This window comes from Anopheles maculipalpis, chromosome 3RL, assembly GCF_943734695.1.
Source record: "Anopheles maculipalpis chromosome 3RL, idAnoMacuDA_375_x, whole genome shotgun sequence".
Taxonomy (NCBI): domain Eukaryota; kingdom Metazoa; phylum Arthropoda; class Insecta; order Diptera; family Culicidae; genus Anopheles; species Anopheles maculipalpis.
In genome coordinates, this window is record NC_064872.1 from 60,480,263 (window position 1) to 60,499,033 (window position 18,771).

An 18,771-nucleotide genomic window follows, 5' to 3' on the forward strand; every position below is an offset into this window, starting at 1 on the left:
CGAAAAAGTCTTCATCTTTGAATCATTGTGGCTACATTCTCGGTGCGCCACCATGAATAAAACCCAATAACATGAATATCGTTATCAGTTAAAAATGTTGGTATTAGTTTTTGAATCTTAATTTTCTTGGGCAAAAATAGCCAGTGGAAAGACAAATTAGGAGGAATTTCGTTTTCGAATTACATATATTACAGAAGAAAACTGGAAATATTTCGCATATGCTTAGGGTCTCGAGTTATGTTATGATAACTCGCGTTATGATGAGTTATGAGTTATGAGTTATGATTAAACGCGTACTTGTCTTTACATAGACATTAAACTGAACAAATACGACACCAAGGACTCAACTCTATATCTGGTGCGAATAACGAGTCATTCGAACGTCACCAATAAGTCATCTCCAGCATGATACAGGGGCTATCTACCTAGCCAATTCGGCCTCATCAAGCTATTATCGGGCAACGTAAATGCTAATTCTAGCGTCGTAAAGTCTCAATTGGGCGTCGTCAAGTTTAAATCCGTCGTTGTAGAGATTGAATAGGGCCGCCTCTGGATTTGTTTTGATTTTCAAGCTGTCAAATCGGTGGCTCCGTTGTGTTTGATCCATAAAGCTTTTCAAAAATGCGTGGTAATGGTTGTGTGATATGTAACTAATTATGTTTTATTTTAATAATTTACCATTGATTAGTTACCAACTATGTTGTATTATTTGCATAGTGTTAAGTTTTATAATATTTGTGCATTAATTTCAATAACAAGTTTATCTAGCCATCACAAAATTCGTGACCTCAAGCGTTACTTCACAGCATTGTAGATTGTACGCTCCTCAGCTAACGAAATTGTTTTCTAATATGCCTCAATAGTTTGCACCTTTTATAATAGTCATTTAACTTAAGAAGAGTAAGAGTCCATAAGTAATTTAGGGTATCTTTATGATCAAACTTTATGGATCAAACACAACGGAGCCACTGATTTGACAGCTTGAAAATCAAATTCAGAGGCGGCCTTAATTAATGTTTACAACGGCGGATTCAAACTTGACGATGCTCAATTGGGAGTTTACAACGCCAGAATAAGCATTTACGTTGCTCGAAAATAGTTTGACGAGGCCGAATTGGCTAGGTAAACCCTGTAAAGCTGAAGCAAACGTTTGCAGAAGTTATGCAAAATGTGAAATTTTTTGCGTAAATTTCCAAACTTCGGCTGACAATCGCTTGATCTGATCGATGACACACGTTCTGTGGATTCATACCTTTACCCCACATTAGCCATCTCATCGTCTAAATTATAAAGAAAGCGAACATACATTTTTCAAAGCATTTTCGTCCGGGTTGTTTGCAGCATCAATTTGCAGCAAATGCTAAGAAATGAAGTCAATAACCTAACTATTTTTCTCCAATAGCAAAAACCCTCCAGACCAACTCCGTGATTCATCGACCAGTTGGTTTAAGCACAACATATCTGAGAAATACATAAACAAATACCGATGACTCACGACGTTACGACTCGAGATGAGCTGCAATTCGTATCAGCCGTACAAGCAATGATGCATCTTCTTTGAACCCGTATGACAAAACAGTAGCGTAAACGGTAGTTCATCAGTTCATCCATTGACCATTCCATTTTAATCTACGCATTCCCTATTGCTGCACCTATGTTTTGTTGGATGGAAAGACATTACTCGCGGTAACGAAAAACACGCTCAAACGCATATGCTGCACAGCTTCTTAGCTGCAACAAGCCTCCATCCGCACAGCTGAAATATGATCATGTTAACGGAAAGATCAGAAGACCATCCTTTACCAAGAGTGCTGGAGTCCGACATCCCATCCTCCATCTCGCTCAAGAACGCAAACAAGAATAACCCACGCTTCCCGAACGGAATTTATATTTAGCGCAACACCGAACGTATTTTCACGTGCTGCAACCCGAAAGAGAACTGTTACTCTTCCGCACAAGTTACTCGATTGGACCCACGGATGGATAAAGCAGGAGTAGCAGCAACAGCAGCATCGCATTGCACACTGACGTGTCGTTGTTTGAGACGACCGCAACAGCGCCTAGAGTAGTGGAGACTTAACCCAGCAATAAGCCTACTTATTCACAATCTAAACAAAATGATCTGCTGCGCCGTAACATCTTAATGGGGATCTCCGAGCTTGGCAGGGCGCACAAACCAGTGCTCTATAATTGGGTGGGAGATGTTTGTAAATAATCGTAACGTTAGGCATTTTTCAATTTTTCAACAAACATGTACTGGGAAAATGGGCAATAAGTACAACAGCAGCACGTTAAACGATTACTGTGGGAGGATCATTACAAAAAAAAAAAGCATAACAACAAGCTCGTCTTATATTATGTAGCAGCTCTTCAGCAGCGACTTACCTTGTACACCTGTCCGTATGTTCCATTTCCGACGACTTCGATCAGTTCAAAGATTCCAGCAGGATCCTGTAACGACAGCAAAATAGAGCGAAAACTGTTAGTAAAGTAACACGTTGGCAAGAGTCTATCACAACGACAAAGTTTGCTAGTTTTCCCTCCCAAACCTACCGCCCATAACCCCAAGGAATCTCTCGCAGTCTCTAGTTTGGTGCGATATAGTTGAAGAGAATGCAATTTACACCGCAATTTCCTTTCAAATTCCCCGCGGGGTAGCAACCAATCGAGCAGGGATTAGATTTTAAGTGCTTTGGCAAGGAGAACGGTTCAGAACCCGAAGTCGCAGACCCATTTACATCTTTTCTCACCTCAAGACCGAGATGAAACCCGGACGGAGAAGGTAGGAAGTGTGCATATTTCCATAAGATTTTCCCCCCAGGCCACAATCCCATCGATTTTCGCTACAAACCATTACTGCACATGCACATCACTGTATGCAGCTGGAAGAAAAATACACACCGAGGGATGCATCCCATCTCTTCCGCTAGAGGAAATCGAACGTTGCGGTTTTATGGATGTAAATCGGGATTGCGGGGGTGTGCGGGAAAAACTAATATCAATTCGCAAACTGCACCACCAACCACTCTCTCACACCCATCAGCCATTCTCCGTCGATGGGTTTCGCGTGTTCTGGGAAGGTTTATAATGTTTTGGTAACCTAGATTGGATTGAGATCTATGAATTTTACGCATTCAGAGATTGGAGTGACCACCGGAAAAGAAGAGCGCCAAGAGGGCAGTGGCGATCGCTACCGGGTGCTGTTACTGCTGTAGGAAAAATCCAAATTTTCCAAACCAACACACCGCGCGCAGGAGAGCAACGACGTATGGTTGCTGCACGTTTATGTGTATATCGAACACGGAATGGTTTGCCGTTTCGTACGGTCGGTGTGAAGAGTGGCAGCAGGGTGAGTGGAAGGTTTCAATCAACATTGTGGTTAGCCAGACTGCGATGGGGAGAGAAAAACTTATGAAACACGTAGGAAGACGTGTATAGCAAGGAGAGCAACGGAGAGGAGGAGAGTAGTTGGTGCGAGTGAAAATTGATAAGACCTAGTTTTAAGCGAAACTATGTCCAAACAACACAACCAGCGTGCGGACACAGCATCATCATGAATCATTACGCATCGCAGTACTAGTTAGCATGGAACCGTTTTACTGGTACACTTCCGTAAATCTGTGGCCAGAAACGGCAACTGCTCGCGCTGATTAGCTTATAAAATTATAGAAGATGTAATAGAGCTAAATAAGTACAGTAGGAAAAATCAAGGTTTTAGGCAAACGACGCAATTGCTACAACTATATTTCCTATTTTAAGCTTACAATTGCAGTACATAACGTTGTATTTTTAGCCACGCGATTTTGATTGTCGGTATAATTTGAATATTCTGATGAAATGGTAGAACTTCATAAATATGTAATAATCTTTTTTTTTTCGGCACATAAACTTCGGAAGATTATGTTGTAGCGTCTGCAAGATAGAGAACACGCGTTAGATAAGGCGAGAGAAGGGAAGGGAAGTTTAGGTTGAGGTTTGGGACGATGGCCTCCATAGCCTGCATCAGTATGCTCCAAGCAATAGACACCCTAGCGCACAGGGCAATCTTGTGCTCCAGAGTCTCCGGCTGGGAGCAGAATGAGCAGGCTGAAGGATTCATCCTGTCGAGCAGCAGTCCGTCTGGCACCTTGTTGTGCTCCAGCAAATACAGCATCGAGCGTTGGTCTGATGAAAGTCTGTAGCTGGTGACGTTTTTCCATATCCATCGCCAATTCGTGGAAGGTGACACCATAGCCACTTTGGAGTCTGGAAGTCTGTCGACCATCATTTGCCGCAAACTTTTGGTTGAGACCGTAGGTAGCGGACGGTATGTGAACTGCTGGATTACCGCCCAAAGGCACGAATACTTTGTGGCTATGGAGCCTATATTCGAGGGATTCTCAGCACAAGCATTGTGTTGAGCCCCGATTCCTGCTCAGTAACGTACCGGTTCACCAGCAACGCTGATGTGGTAATGGCAGGAATGTGAAGCTTGAGTCCACCTTGATTGCGTGGAAAGGCCAATCGGGTCAATGGGATTCGATAATCAGGAATAGGAATAAGGAATTTTGGCGCGAACGAGCGCTTATACGCTTATAAGGTTTAAGATCAGAAACAAAGTTCGATCTAAGAGGAAACGCTGCCGGAGTAAACCCTGAAATATACTCCAAGCTAAAAAATAAAATACCGAGTCTACTATTTGAGTGTTTAGAAGAGATATCCCTACAATGTATTGACTTGATCCACAAATTAATTAATTTGTGTAAAATTAAGATAATTTGCAATTTTCTTCACATAATTAGTCGATCTTCACACGGCAGGACCGAAGTTATAACCCTATCCGAACCGTTTCCCCGTAGTGAGGACAGGCTTTTGCAAACCCTACTACAAGTTATCAGAAAGTCTTGTAAAGACAGGGCCAGACGGAGCATACACTTGTAGCCGGGGACGTTTGACAACCACCGATTTTCCTTTGTTCTTGTATCCTGCCAACTGCGTCCCTGTAGCTATCGTTTGGCACCCTTTCTGAGGCATCCGTACCTGATGCTGTCAAATATGTACATACAAATGGCATTCCATTGCGCTTAGTTTTAAGGATCTACTACTTTCGTTTACTACTCGATTTACGCTAATCCGTAATATATTTCGTACTGTTTTATAAGCTACAGAACGTAGTTATTTTACTACGTGACGATATATTTAACGATTTGTTATTATCAACGAGAGAATTTATGTTGTTGTAAACTCATTTTGCATAGAATGCATTTTTCGGCGTATAATTTGTACTACCTGCGTATGAAATTGCTTAGTGTGGTTGCTTTCTTCTCTGCCACTCTACTGTTTGCAAAAAAAAATACTTGTAATTCGTGTAGTTTCAACATAGTGCCATAACATTTGTGTTACGATGCAGTTTTAATTTCCACATGCATTGTACTCTACGGAAGTATTAAACAATCACGAAGTAATTGCAAAATGATCGCTAAGGTCGTGCTTCATCACGGCTCTGATCAAGATTCAGCCAAAGCTGATCGCTAGACGACGTATCACCACGCTCAATTATTTTTAAAAAAATATATAATTGGTTTTCAGATCCGTAACGGTGCATATTCCAAATTATAAGTTGACTATTCGTCTTTAGCAGTTCAACTCCTCAACCTACCAGTTCTAACTGTCGTCGGTTGGTATCACGCATGCTTCGGGTTACGAGCTGGCAACGAGAGAACGATAGGTCCGTGTAGCTGTCAAAAGTCACTGGCTACAAGTATGCTCCGTCTAGCCCTGCCTTAAGCCATTCAATATGCCTGCGTGATCAAGCAGATTAGATAATTGTGAATCGGAGTTTAAGAGCACACACTTCTTGATTATTTTTTATGGATACCAGGCAAATATCCGTATCCTGATCGGTGTTTAATATTGGATAATGATCAAATTTAGTTAGTATGCAACATGTATGCATGCAAGACGATCCAACGAAATATTTTTTATCTAAAGCACCATAAATTGATATTTGTCGCACACGACGGATTATTTAGCAGAGCATAAAACCTAATAGCCATCCTGTTCTCCGCTTTGCCGAAGTTATTCCCAAGGCAAACTGATGAACCGACAAACAAATTTATGAAGCATCATAGACATTTGTTTATTGTACCTCACCCTTAGCTCAAAAACCAAATTGATTTTATAACCAGGAAGTGAAGAAAAGTTCAGTCCACAACTTTAACCATCCCTCAACAACAACCGTACACGACCATAAAGTAATTTAATTTCCTTTTATACGCTCTCGCTGTCCTTGAAGATTCGCCATCTATGCCTAAAACGTAATGTCCGCCCAGCACCAAAAACCAGGTGAAGGCAATTGACTGTTTAATGCACCAATTAGACGCCGTTTGACCCGCGGAAGAATAAAATCGAATGCAGCAATGTCAATTGCTCTGCCCAAATACGAGGTGTGTAACGACCATCAAACTCGCTCACTCGTGTTGCGTTGGTCAAGGAAAAATTTCCCTAAACAGGCGGGAAACCAGTCCACCAGTCACAGTACGGAGCAGTACGGGCAAACAAAAACAGTGCGAAATCGTTTTCGGTGAGGGTCAATTTGTCCGCTCGCGAAAGAACAAATAATCCACGCTTGATCACGGGGTCGAATCCCACACCCTAGGAGAGGTGCATAATTCGGCATTGTTTTCATGACACATTCCACACGTCTCGGGCTCTTGGGGGAGTAGGATTGGCATCGTATTGTTTTTTTTTTATCTCTGACCGGTGGGTGCAGTTGCCGTACCCCACACATATAGCAGGTCTTGGTACGTCCAGAGATCAGGTAGGGGAAGGTGTCAAGGTAAAATGCCATGATGTAATCACGATCGCGGGTGGTGAAGTAACAACGGACAGCAATACACAGTTGACCTCTTGAACGTGTCCGAACCAAACATCATTACACGATCGAACTTCAGTACACATTGTGGTGTCCCCCCCCCCCACAGCAATGAAATAGATTTATGCGATCGAAGAAGCCACTTATACATATTGCTACCCAGAAAGTCTCCAAATAGGCGAAGATCGTCCCACGACGAGCGTGTGTGTGCGTACGCGTGTAGGCTAAATAAGGGACGAAGATAGCGGATATTCGCTATAGGTTGGCCTTTCCGAAAGATGAAATAGTTGGCAGTTTGGGGAGGACAGATCAGATTGATATTTGGTTGGCGTTGGTCAATGACTATCATCAAGGAGATTTGCATTACAAAGTGCGATCGCATCCGGGCCGAGCAGCAGTCAAAAGAGAACTTTCTCAAACTGCGATATTTTAATAAAAAGAGAAATGAAAGGAAAGCTACCGATACCAACACTTACGGAGGTAGGCAATTAAAAGTTGATCCTTTAAAATATGAATAGCACTTCAAATCGCAATAAGAAACCATTTGTTCCATTATAGAAAATTAAGCTACTAATTGCCTATTGCCATGGCCACAGAATGACAAGTTAATTCCTAACCAAATTGCACAATTCAATCCTCCAGAGGAAAATGGAACCATTCCCCTCTGGTGGTAGCTTCTTTTGGTAGCAACCATGCGCTCCCGCATAATCAGCTTGTCAATTTACTAAATCGATGCCACCACGACGTATTGAGTTGCGTCGCGTATCGAAGTGGGCATTCGATAAAAATATTCAAAATCCCCTTCACTGTGTTTCGTAGAATCGAGGGAGAAAGAGGGAATAAAAGCTACGGCCCCCGTTTGAGTGTGTTGAGCGCGCGCCTACACCAATCATAATCTTATCGCCGTCCAATAAATCAATAATTAACCTAAAGAAGATTTTCCCGACCGGGTCCCATCCCTTTCGCGTCATCAGTTCAGCGAAGGGAAAATGGATATGAGGAACTTAACAGTTTTGAAACCCTACTCGAGAGAGAGAGTGTGTGTGAGTGTGTGTGTAGCAGTCCCAGAAGGGTGCTGCACGAGGATTAAGAAGGGCTACCACGATAAAGTTGAAAATGACATCGTAAACTATCACTTAGTCGTCTTCTCCATTTAGCTGCTCCAAACCACCCATAAAGGGAACAAAGAGGAGGAAAAGGATCTAATTTTCACGTCATCCAAAGTGAGTAAGATGCTACTGAAGGGCAGCGACGCACTTTAAAACAAGCTGATGAGTCAACGTTGAACGAGACGATGGCATTCGTGTTTCGGGAGAGATTCTTTTTGTTTTCTACGGCAACTTCAAGCAAACACAAGTCGGTAACAACGTCAAAGATCAGCTCCCTGACGCAGCCCGCCATCGTCGACGAGGAAAGAAATGAATCAGCACACTCTGCACGACGATCAGGGCTTGTATTTTTGCCGACAGGCTTGTGTTCAGGTTGGGAACTGTGCTGTTTGCTTGTTTAACCCTTAAACTCTCTATGAACCTGTGAGTCAACGTACAGCAGTAGTACGAATTCGTTTGGACTATCATTTAGTCCCGGCTACTGTTGATGGATATTTATCACACATAAGTTGCCCCAAACAAAAAACTTCGTTACGATCACAACACCCCCCCCCCCCCATGCAAGCAACAAGAAACTATCATGTTTTTAAAAATGGCGCATTAAAAAGATTTTCAAACACCTTCAACAAATTCCGCTACGCGCGGATTCGTCTCTCTAATCACTTCGAACGATAGGTAGCTTGGGGGATGTAAAAAACGAACAAGCAACGTGCCGGCTTACAGTTTGAAGCATCCTCACGTTTCTTCCCACACGGGAACACACAAGAAAACAGAAGCGTTTTTTTTCTTGTTACCGTTGTTGTGCATCCTTCACTTATCAGCACACAGTTCTTCAGCGTCTGCCGCTCTCTACTGGCTGGATTTGTATCGTAGTGCCACTATGTCTTATCTTGAACCGCGTTGTGTACACGGGTTGGTAACACACAGCCGCGGGGCTAGGCTGGACCAAAAATGTGAAGCAAACCAACCACTACTAGGAACAGTGAAATGAATGTTTTTTTACGATTTTGTTTAATTTAAACAACTCATGATAAACTCGATCAAAGAACCGACCACAAACCTCTCCCTTGCTAACTAAACAAGTCAGTGAGTGTGACAAGATTAGAAGGAAGGAAACAAATGAGCACATTGTACTGGAGCAGTGCGCGTGTTCTAGGGGAGGGAAAAATCAAATCAATCTAGAACAGATGCACGTTTTGTGCTCAAGTTTCCGCTGCGTATGATGCAAGAGTCATACCCTAAGTAGTTAGACTAAAGTACTGTGCATTTAGAATTTGGTCACTCTATCTTATGTACAGTAGAGCCTCCAGGGATGCGCTATATTGAATTTTTTGACTCCTATGAGTAGATATTGAAGCACTCTTTGCTCTTATGGGGTTGTTTTTGTCATGATCGTGCTTGTTTCAGTTATTATTAACGATGGAGCTGCAACATAGACAATTAATTGTGCCCTCCACTTAGAAAATTCAACTTGGTCTGGGAGAAAAATAGGTAAATTCCTTAAAAACGCGTCTTCTACTTTTGAATATGTTTTGAAACAGTTTCGGAAACGTCAAAGCGTGGCTAGAATGGTTGAACAACATCGTCGTACAGGTCCAATGTCAGCTGACTGCAACTGGAAGATGTTTTAGAGCGTAAAGTAGCGTCAGAAGAATCGGATTAAGTGCAAAATAGCGCTCTTTTTGTGCCTCACTGTTGCCGATACGATGTTTCCAACAAATTTAAGTTCGTTTTTGCTGCCAAATTTGCCCGCAAACTCATGGTATCGCAAGCCATCTGAAGCTGTGGGGCCACAAAACACAGGTTTGTATATCAAATCAATCTATTAACTCGACAGTTTATGTAGATCAGTCTCTGGAAAAGTGTGTTTTGCTTTATAATAAAGCTCATAAAGGCCCAATTAAGCTCTCGCCAGATTTACCAACTGCCCAACACGCATGCTATTGGAATGAACAGCTACTGAAGTGGATAAACCAGTTGTGCGCCAGCTTATGAGAGGTACCAAAAGAATGTTCCTTAAATTCATCTGTACATGAACAAAAATATTTTTGTTGAATTTTGTGATAAAAGAACAATAAAAAAAAAACCTTTCGTTTCATGTAGAAATTATATTTCTACGTTACAAATTTCTCGTTTTACAGCCTGTGATGAGTGACCGAATCCTAAATGAATGACACTTTAATGCAACCGAGAAGGAAGTGTTTCGTCACAAAAAGTTTGTTGAGAATGTGAAGAATGTTGGAAGGATAATTATCTGTAATATTCATTTTTAATACCCAATTTCAGTAGAGTCACGTATCACGATAATTAGTTATCGAAAGAGAATACAAAATAAGGTTCTAAATTTAAATATCAGAACTGTACAAAGAGGCTTCCTTAACTTCAAAGTGATGTGAATCATCAATTAATTACACGAACGTTAATACTAAAATATGTAAGCATCACTTAGAAACTGACCAATACAAAACGCGACCGTGGCTTGGGATGGACATTGGATGGTAATTATTTTAAAAAATTACAATTTCCTGCATTTGAAACTGTAAAATATATCAAAAGCTCGTAGCGGAAATTGGAGGCGACGGCAATGTTATGTCCCTATTGACAAAAATAGCCTTAATTACCACTACTAAGGGGGTTTTCCAACACAAATTTGCCTTAGTAGTGCCTTAGTTGACAGATTTACAAAGATTTTGTCAATAGAGATTAAATTAAATGAAGAACAAATACGGTAACGATAGGCGGAAAACAATAGAGAAGATGTTCACGCGCAACGGTGAGACATAAACTTGACGAAGAGCTATTCGTCAAGTGAGTAGCGTGTTTACTGCAGTGAATAGCGAGTTCACTACAGTGGCTAATGCGTGAGCGTTGCTGGCATGAGTTACACTAAGAAAATTATAAATAGGGAAAATTTAGATAATAAAAACCTCTTTCACTTTCAACAGTAATCACGACGATTACTCTTAGTTACTATAAAGCAGCAAATTACCATCCGAAACCTCCGCGACTAAACAGAAGTGGAATTTGAATGGAACGATCAAACACCAGAGATTGGGGCGGCTCGGTGGTGTAGGCGACATCGACGCCGGTCTTCAAACGGTAGGACCGGGGTTTTAATCCCTTCCGGACCGTCCTCCCATATTGAGGACTGACTAACCTCACTACGTGGTATTCTTTAGTCAAAGCAATACGGCCAGGCCGTTCTTATGAAAAAAAAAATCAAATTCCAGAGAAGATGATTATTACTACATAATGATCTATGCCGCGTTTCGAAGTCCTCCATCCACGGCTGCATCCGTTCTCCGACTGGTTAGACTCCACTTGATCCTGCCAACGAGCTCGCTGTGTTCCTCTAAGCCTCGGTGCCGAACGGATCGCTGACGAGTACCTTCTTGGTGGGGCATGAATATCACGTCACGTCAGAATATCAGCACCGCCAAACAGCTCAACTAGCTCCTGCCTGTTCTGATGACACGATTCCCCTGAACAATAATGCGCCTTCGGATTTCGCTGCTTACGTTGTTGTCCGAAGTTACGATCGTACCAAGGTAGCAGAACTCCTCTACCACCTCGAGATCGTCGCCGTCAACTGATACTCTGCTTCCGAGTCGGGCTCTATCACGGTCAGAGCCTCCGGCAAGCAGGTATTTTGTCTTCGTCGCATTGATCGTCAATCCAACTCTATTGGCCCTGCGTTTCAGACGGATGTAGGCATTGCACACCGCCACAGTTGTCCGTCCGATGATGTCGATGTCATCCGCGAAGCCAAGGAATTTGACAGATCGGGTGTAAATCGTACCCCGGATGTCGAAGCGAGAGCGATGTTAAACAACAAACAGAGGAGTTCGTCTCCTTGCCTCAGACCCCGGTGAGATTCGAACGATTCCGACAACATGTTCGATAGTGTCAATCTGTACTGCACCCTTATGCTTATAAGCTGCAGATGTTTGGACTAAAAACTTTATCCTTCACTCTATACTTATTCATCAAAAACGTTTTTATACAGCGAAAACACTGAAGACAGAATCGTCACTTAACGTACGATCCTTGAATTTTTAATTCTAGGGCATTCGTTCCTTAGAGACCATCTCGTAGAGACTTTTTGATGCATTAAACCGTGCCAAAATGACGATCCACACAGCCTTTGCGATCTCTGCTGGATTTTTTGAAGGGCAGCAAGCCAACAAGAGCTTCTTTAGGGTAGTTGTATGAAAGATTACTAACTGTTAAAACTAAAACGGTCATTATTGTCATAAACTAACACGACCAATGTTCCTTTTGTTTCATTCCAAATTAGGTCACAAAGTACACATTCAAAGCAACAACATGATAGATGCAAAAAAAAAGGAAAACAATACATAAAGCTCGATTAAACCAATTGTTTGCCCTTTAGCCCCCATAACTAAGGCAAATATTTTCTTCCTTTTTTAAAACGTTCGTCCATTATTCAACGTTTCATAAACTAAACACACTGCTGCTCTGCTACACCAACAGGTTGCAGGAATTTCAAACAGCCGAGTACGTGATTCATTCATTCGCAACTGCAGCTGACTGGCAGGAGCAAAAAATTAAAAGAAAGGTGATGTGTCTCGTGTCTCGCGAATTCATTACATCTATTACACTACAAACCCATTCCCGAGCAGCGCGGAGCAATTGATTCTCCCTGGAAAAACGACATTAAAATCAAACTGCCCGTATGCGAAGTGCGTATGGTCCGTGCCGATGCACAGAACGCGCGTCCAAGCGAGGACGCGCGAAAAAAAATGCACAAGGCAATCACCCTTTCGCGCAGTGCGTCCCAAAAACGGACGAACGTGACCGTGTGTTGTGGTGGCGCGAGGTGGTCGCGCGCTACGACCTCTAACCATGCACACAATCGAACACAAATGGCAAAGAACAACACAAAATCTCTGCCCAACAGAATCGAACGCTCACACAACTCGACCTTGGATGATAAATGGCGCAACAACCCGCCGATCGGGCGGGTGTTTGTGTGTGTGTGTGTGTGTGTGTGTGTGTGTGTGTGTGTGTGTGTGTGTGTGTGTGTGTGTGTGTGTGTGTGTGTGTGTGTGTGTGTGTTGATGCGCTGTTACTCTATATCGAAGCGTGTGCATCCGCCGTTGATTCATCGTACAACAGCGCGCGGATCAACATTCTTGTTTACTTGTTGTCTAAAGATGGTTGGGTTCAGTATTTACAGGGTTCTGATAAGAGCCATCGTTAGGCGGTGGCACAAACGCATTGTTTCTTTTATGTGAAAAAAAATTGCGACCGTGTCTTGCTATAAATTGCAAACAGTTTTATCGAGTGTTTCCCTTTTTCCAGATTGTTTTGATGAAAGTCCGAAATCAGAAGCTACGCAAATTTCGTTTCGTTGCTTTCAACTAGATCGAATCGAAGATCACATCATTTACATCAATTTAGAAAAAGTGTGGCAGCAAAAAGGGGGTTGAATAAATAAGAAAATGGGTTAAGAGAGCTACAAAAAAAAGTAAAAGCCAACTATTCAACACGTAAACCAATAGAAAATGTTAAGCCACACCTAAGCACCTAAATCACCCATCCCCCAAAGTACCCACCACCCGTCGTCAGTGGCATTGTTATGAAATTGTAGCCTTATTTATTTATTCGCTGCTTTACTGCTACCCCGTTACCGGACAGGATTTGCTTTTCGTCGAAGCTACACCATCCACGAACTGTATAACGTCGTCTCTGGATCGTAAATTTCCTTCAAAACAGCACCAGAGACGTAATCCGTAAGTGGATCAATATAAATAAAAAATATATATTGCGAAAAAAGAAACACAAAACATTACGCACGCAAAGGTGTGGGTCGTCGTGATGATGGTGGTGGTGCAAAGAAACAATGGTTTGGCATCAAGGATCCAAAGTTACCAAATTGAAGTATTTTATTTTGCTGTGACATAATTGAACGTTTGGGCGTATGGGGATTTTATGGAGGTTTATGATGGATTTCTAGTGTGTATTGTAGAGCTTTCGACGGAAAAGCCAAATTATAAGGAAACCAATGGCAATTAGTAGTTCATATACGTTTGAATTTATCGCATCAGCTTATTTTAACAAAAGTTTCATAATCTTTGGAAACATACAGGGTTTCTGAGTAGAACTAGACCAGAGCGAGGCATTTTTAGACAACGCTCAAGATGAACTGGACAAACGCTAGTTTGAAGTGAGTGAAGCGGATGTAAGCGTTTCGGAAACGCTTGGGAAATTGTCAACAATAACGACGCTATTGTTGATGTGTCCGACAAAACGTCAAATACGCTCTAGGGGAATTAGATCCTACGCACTTTACGCAATGAGAGAATAAAAAGATCGTTACGTGCGCTTGATACGAAAGGAAAAAAGCACAAAACGGTACGGTTTTTAGCACCGCTCAAAAAAGTATCGCCTGTTTTCTGATAAAAAAGTATTCGCAACTTCCGAAAAATTACCCCGGTTCGCGCCGCTTCGAACAGAAATTTTAAAATTAAATAAATATAATATATTTGCAATATTTATTCATAATTTTATCTTTTGACAGAAGATGATAGAAGACGTTTCTGTTTATAATCAGTGAATCGAGTTCTTACAGAATCAAACTTTATAATATCAAAAATATTAAATCAGACGTACAAAAATTCATACATACTTGCTTTAACGCTTTCAAACATTTTCAAAGTACAAACTATATTAATGTAATTATTGAAGACATGTAAATTACAAAAAAAAAGTATATTTCACCGGTTAGTTTTCAAATATTTGCCAAGCGTTACTTCCGAAACGCTTGCAACCGATTCATCAATCATTTCAAATATGATTGTCCAGTTCTGCTTGACCATCGTCCACTTCAACCTAGCGTTTTTCCAGGACATCTTGATCTTGAGCGTTGCCTAAAAATGTCCCACTCTTGTCTAGTTCTACTCAGAAACCCTGTATTTACCTAAAGATAGCAGTAAATATAAAAACTATGATTTAATAAACAATTGAGCGAACAGTCCTCGACAAGATTTCTGAACACAATCGATGTCAAATGACTTGTAACTTTGGTTTCCAAATTGCTTGTAACCAGGCTTTTTACTGTTGCTCATTGTCTTGGGAGTAAACAACTCTGAATAATTTTTTTGGACTAGAACAGCAATCGGTACAACCAAAAATTTTAAAAACGAATCGGTAACGTCGACGTTCTTCTTCACACGACCGGGCATGGTGCCGACCGTCTTTACGGGTCTCCAGTACTAGACTAGAGGATCCAATCAAGTGAAAGAAATCAAAAATGTGAGACCAAGGCTTGAAAATGAAGTTGAAACGCCATAAAAGCTGAAGAAAAAGGGCCCAATCTTTTACATATGTAAAGTGTTAAAAATGTAAGTTAAAGGTGTGTTTGCAAGAAAACAAACAATGTACACTTTTCTTACAATTTGCTGGTCGATTAACATAAAAATAATAAAAATATAGTAAACCAAGAAAAAGGGTTTACCATCCCATAAAACAAACATTGGAATAGCCGGAACAATGTACAATTTGATATGCACAACCCTCATCCGATTTGAGCAAACATTACATCAGTTTTAGCTACGTTGTTTCAATTGATAACACAATTTCAGATTATTTTAGCGTCAGATTCGGCCCTTTTTCTATACCATGACGCATACATTTATCATACAAAGGTGAGTTCTTGGATTGGATTTTTTTTATACTGGGTGATCAACAATCCAACCGCGTCTTGAGAAACGAATCGCAAATTCTAAACGCTACACCCGAACCGTTCCGAATTCAAGCCGATCTGACCGCTTTCTAAACCAATTGCCGATTGTCTTATTGATTGAAACAGCGTAGCTAATGAACTGATATAATGTGTGTTCAAGTCGGAAGAGGTTGTGCATCTTGTATCCTGTATGGTTTAAGCATACGCTTGTGCTATGGACTAATAAACCCTGCAAAGCAAACATACTATAGTAGTAGTAATTTTATTGGAAACAAAATGTTTTACGTCCTAATCAATGCATAATTTTCTTTGTAGAATGAGTTCGCATTTCGTGCACATCGCATTGAATAATTTTTTGTTGTTGTGATAATTGGGAAAAATGACAATACGGCATTGGACCGTCATAATCAATTTTAAATAAATAATTGGGAAAAATAAAAAAAACACTTAAAATGTAAGTTAAATTACCTAAATTAATGCTGAGTTAAACCTTAAGTTAATACTAATTAAGATGTTTAGACAAGAAGAAAAAAATGAACATTATTAAACTGACCTAAAGACAGTTGTGGATTGAATCATCATTGTTGCACTAGCTTTAGAACAATACTGCTACAGCTTTGACTGCATCTTCTGTGATAATTGAGATAAGTTTTGTTGAGAAATTCATCTATTTTCATAACTTTAAGTATTTAAGTATAGTACCGAGTAATTGGTTTGTTTTGAACCACGGAGGTATATTTAAAATTCGTTTTCAGTATTTTGTTTTGCTTGACCTGTAGTTTTTTTTTTAAGGTGACAAGAAGCACATCTATGTGAGTTTTGAATGAATGGTTGTTCCACGAAGCTCAGTTCACTTTGAGGTAATTTACGCAAACTGGAGTTTCTCGTAAAGTATATTGTTTCTGATTGGTCGCAATTTGATTTGAGTTTTCAGTACATACAGAATTTTTTCGTACTATTTTAGTGCTTTTTAATTGAACTAAGAATGAATTTCAGATTTTTAGCAGTTGCTGTAATAGCGAAATCATCGGCATAAAAGTAATTTGAGCATTTGGGAGATGTTGGGATGTCAGCAAGATAAATATTAAAGAGAAATGATGACAGAATACTACTCTTGGGAACGCCAGATAAAGGTTCACATGGGTCTGAAGTGGTGAGTTCTATGTGAACCCTATTTTCTCCTTTACCAAGGATGGATTTGATGAATTTAATGATTTATATTAGAAAATATGCTTTAATAATTTGAATAATGCTTTTTCATTGCCTAACAAAACTAAGACCGTAGATTTTTTTCGAACTCTGTTTTCAAAAATCTCTTTTTTCAGCCTATGTATCAGATAAGTAGTTGACTTCTCGAGTTGGAAACCGATTTCAGTGTCTGGGATGATATTATGATTTTCTAGGTGAATCCTTAATTGCAAACATAATATATAAAGAAGTAAAATCCACAGTAAAAAGTAAAACGTAAATAAAAGAGATAAAAATCGAATAAACATGAAGATGAAAATAAAATTTCAGACGCAATCATCAAATAAAGGGTAAAAAAAAAAAAAAAAAAAAGATTAAATAACATATGATAACAAGAAACGAATAGACATTAGACAGTAAACAGTATTCAATCGCTAGTTTTCCCCCCGAATGTTTCTCCCTTCATTAGAACTCTAATTCTATCTCTACTCCTCTGCTCATGAGTACGCAAGAATTCGCGTACACAACCAAACCTTAAACAGAGACCACCAACAGCACAACAAACCAAACCGAAAACCCTTGTGTTCAATGTTCGTGTCGCGTCCCATGCGTCTACGTCATGGTTTAAAATTAGTTCCACGATGGCGATCTGACCACCGCGATCAGAAAGACACACAGCTAGACCGCGGGGGATCTTTCGATGTGCGTTTAAGTGGGAAACTAAATAACGAAAACTATACATCTCAGTTTGAAAATCGTCCGGCACCAAAAACCACAAAAAAAAAAAACAAATAGAACCAATACGTAAGCTATTCTCTAGTGGTTTGTGGTTCAATGTATCGAGACTCAACTGCTCTTGTCGTTAATGCTGCTCTCGTTGTCCAGAATTCACAGCCCATTCGTTCATAATAATTCGATTCGATTGTAGGGGCGTCTTCTTCGACCATCATTTTAAAGAAGCTGTCTGAACAAACCAATTAGTGGGGTAGGCATGAGTCACAAAATGTCACCGAATGTCTCTTGGTAGGAAAAATCAGCATGGGGTGTTGTTGTTAGCAACGGCAAGTGGAAAAGAAGATGTCGAAAAACAAAACCCCACTTTGGTGGTTGTTTTCGCTAGCAAAGTAAAAGCTGGATGATAAATCATTCGTCTGAAAAGATTTCTAAATATGTCAACACGATTTATTCGGGCTTTCTTTTCCTAGGTTTTCGATACTTTCAAGCAAGTAGCTAATACTTTGTTTGTGAAGCCAAAAAAAAAAAAACAAACGGCAAAACAAACCGTGGCTGTGTAAGCCAATTTGAATGATAAATATGATCCCATCTTCATTGTCAGCCCGACTCAACCAACTAATTAATCCGGTGTTTTCGACGCTTTCTTCATGGTAAAAAAAGGCCGCTATCTATTGTGTATGAGCTGAGCAGCTGGAAAAGGGAGGAAAAAGGGAAAATAAATTTCCAAACATTAAAAAATTGTTACCCCTTACTTCCTTCCCCCTTTGTTACACAATCTCGTCTTCAAATTGTTCTTTCGTTCAACAGTTACGCTTTAGTTGCTACTCTTTTTACGATAAATCAAACCAATTGTGTCTTTCACGTATTACACACGGATGCGAAAGAAGCTCTAGTTTTGTGGATAAAACCCACGAAAAAAAAAGGCACTTTTTATCAAACAGTTTCGCATTCGTTAAAGAGAAGTCTATTTTACACCGAAGGAAACTGAAGCGAGAGAGCGAAAAAATCCCAACTGCCGACTATTTTAACGATGAAAAACAAAAGTCAACGGTTTTCCTCGGCGTTTTTTTTTCTTTCTCTCGTTAAACCTCGCGCCACAACTAAAAGTTTGTTGTTGTGGTTTTACCCTTTACCTTCCACCGCCTTTGCACTATTAATCGAATTCACTGGGAACAACC

At 40.5% G+C, this 18,771-nt stretch overlaps 4 protein-coding genes across 15 annotated transcripts in view; 2 read left to right on the forward strand and 2 right to left on the reverse strand.

Moving 5' to 3' along the window:
* LOC126563183 (uncharacterized) overlaps positions 1–18,771 on the forward strand; it is a 385,303-nt gene that overhangs the window by 255,126 nt on the left and 111,406 nt on the right. The gene's annotated exons all lie outside the window — the stretch shown is intronic.
* LOC126562946 (sugar transporter SWEET1-like) overlaps positions 1–18,771 on the forward strand; it is a 207,476-nt gene that overhangs the window by 58,979 nt on the left and 129,726 nt on the right. The gene's annotated exons all lie outside the window — the stretch shown is intronic.
* LOC126563082 (peptidoglycan-recognition protein SC2-like) overlaps positions 1–18,771 on the reverse strand; it is a 260,445-nt gene that overhangs the window by 53,124 nt on the left and 188,550 nt on the right. The gene's annotated exons all lie outside the window — the stretch shown is intronic.
* LOC126561342 (serine/threonine-protein kinase mig-15) overlaps positions 1–18,771 on the reverse strand; it is a 57,084-nt gene that overhangs the window by 33,085 nt on the left and 5,228 nt on the right. For all 11 annotated transcript variants that reach the window (XM_050217436.1, XM_050217433.1, XM_050217435.1 and 8 more), the window contains exon 2: positions 2,386–2,451. In XM_050217436.1, coding sequence (XP_050073393.1) covers positions 2,386–2,451 — 66 coding nt within the window. The remainder of the gene's footprint in view (positions 1–2,385; positions 2,452–18,771) is intronic.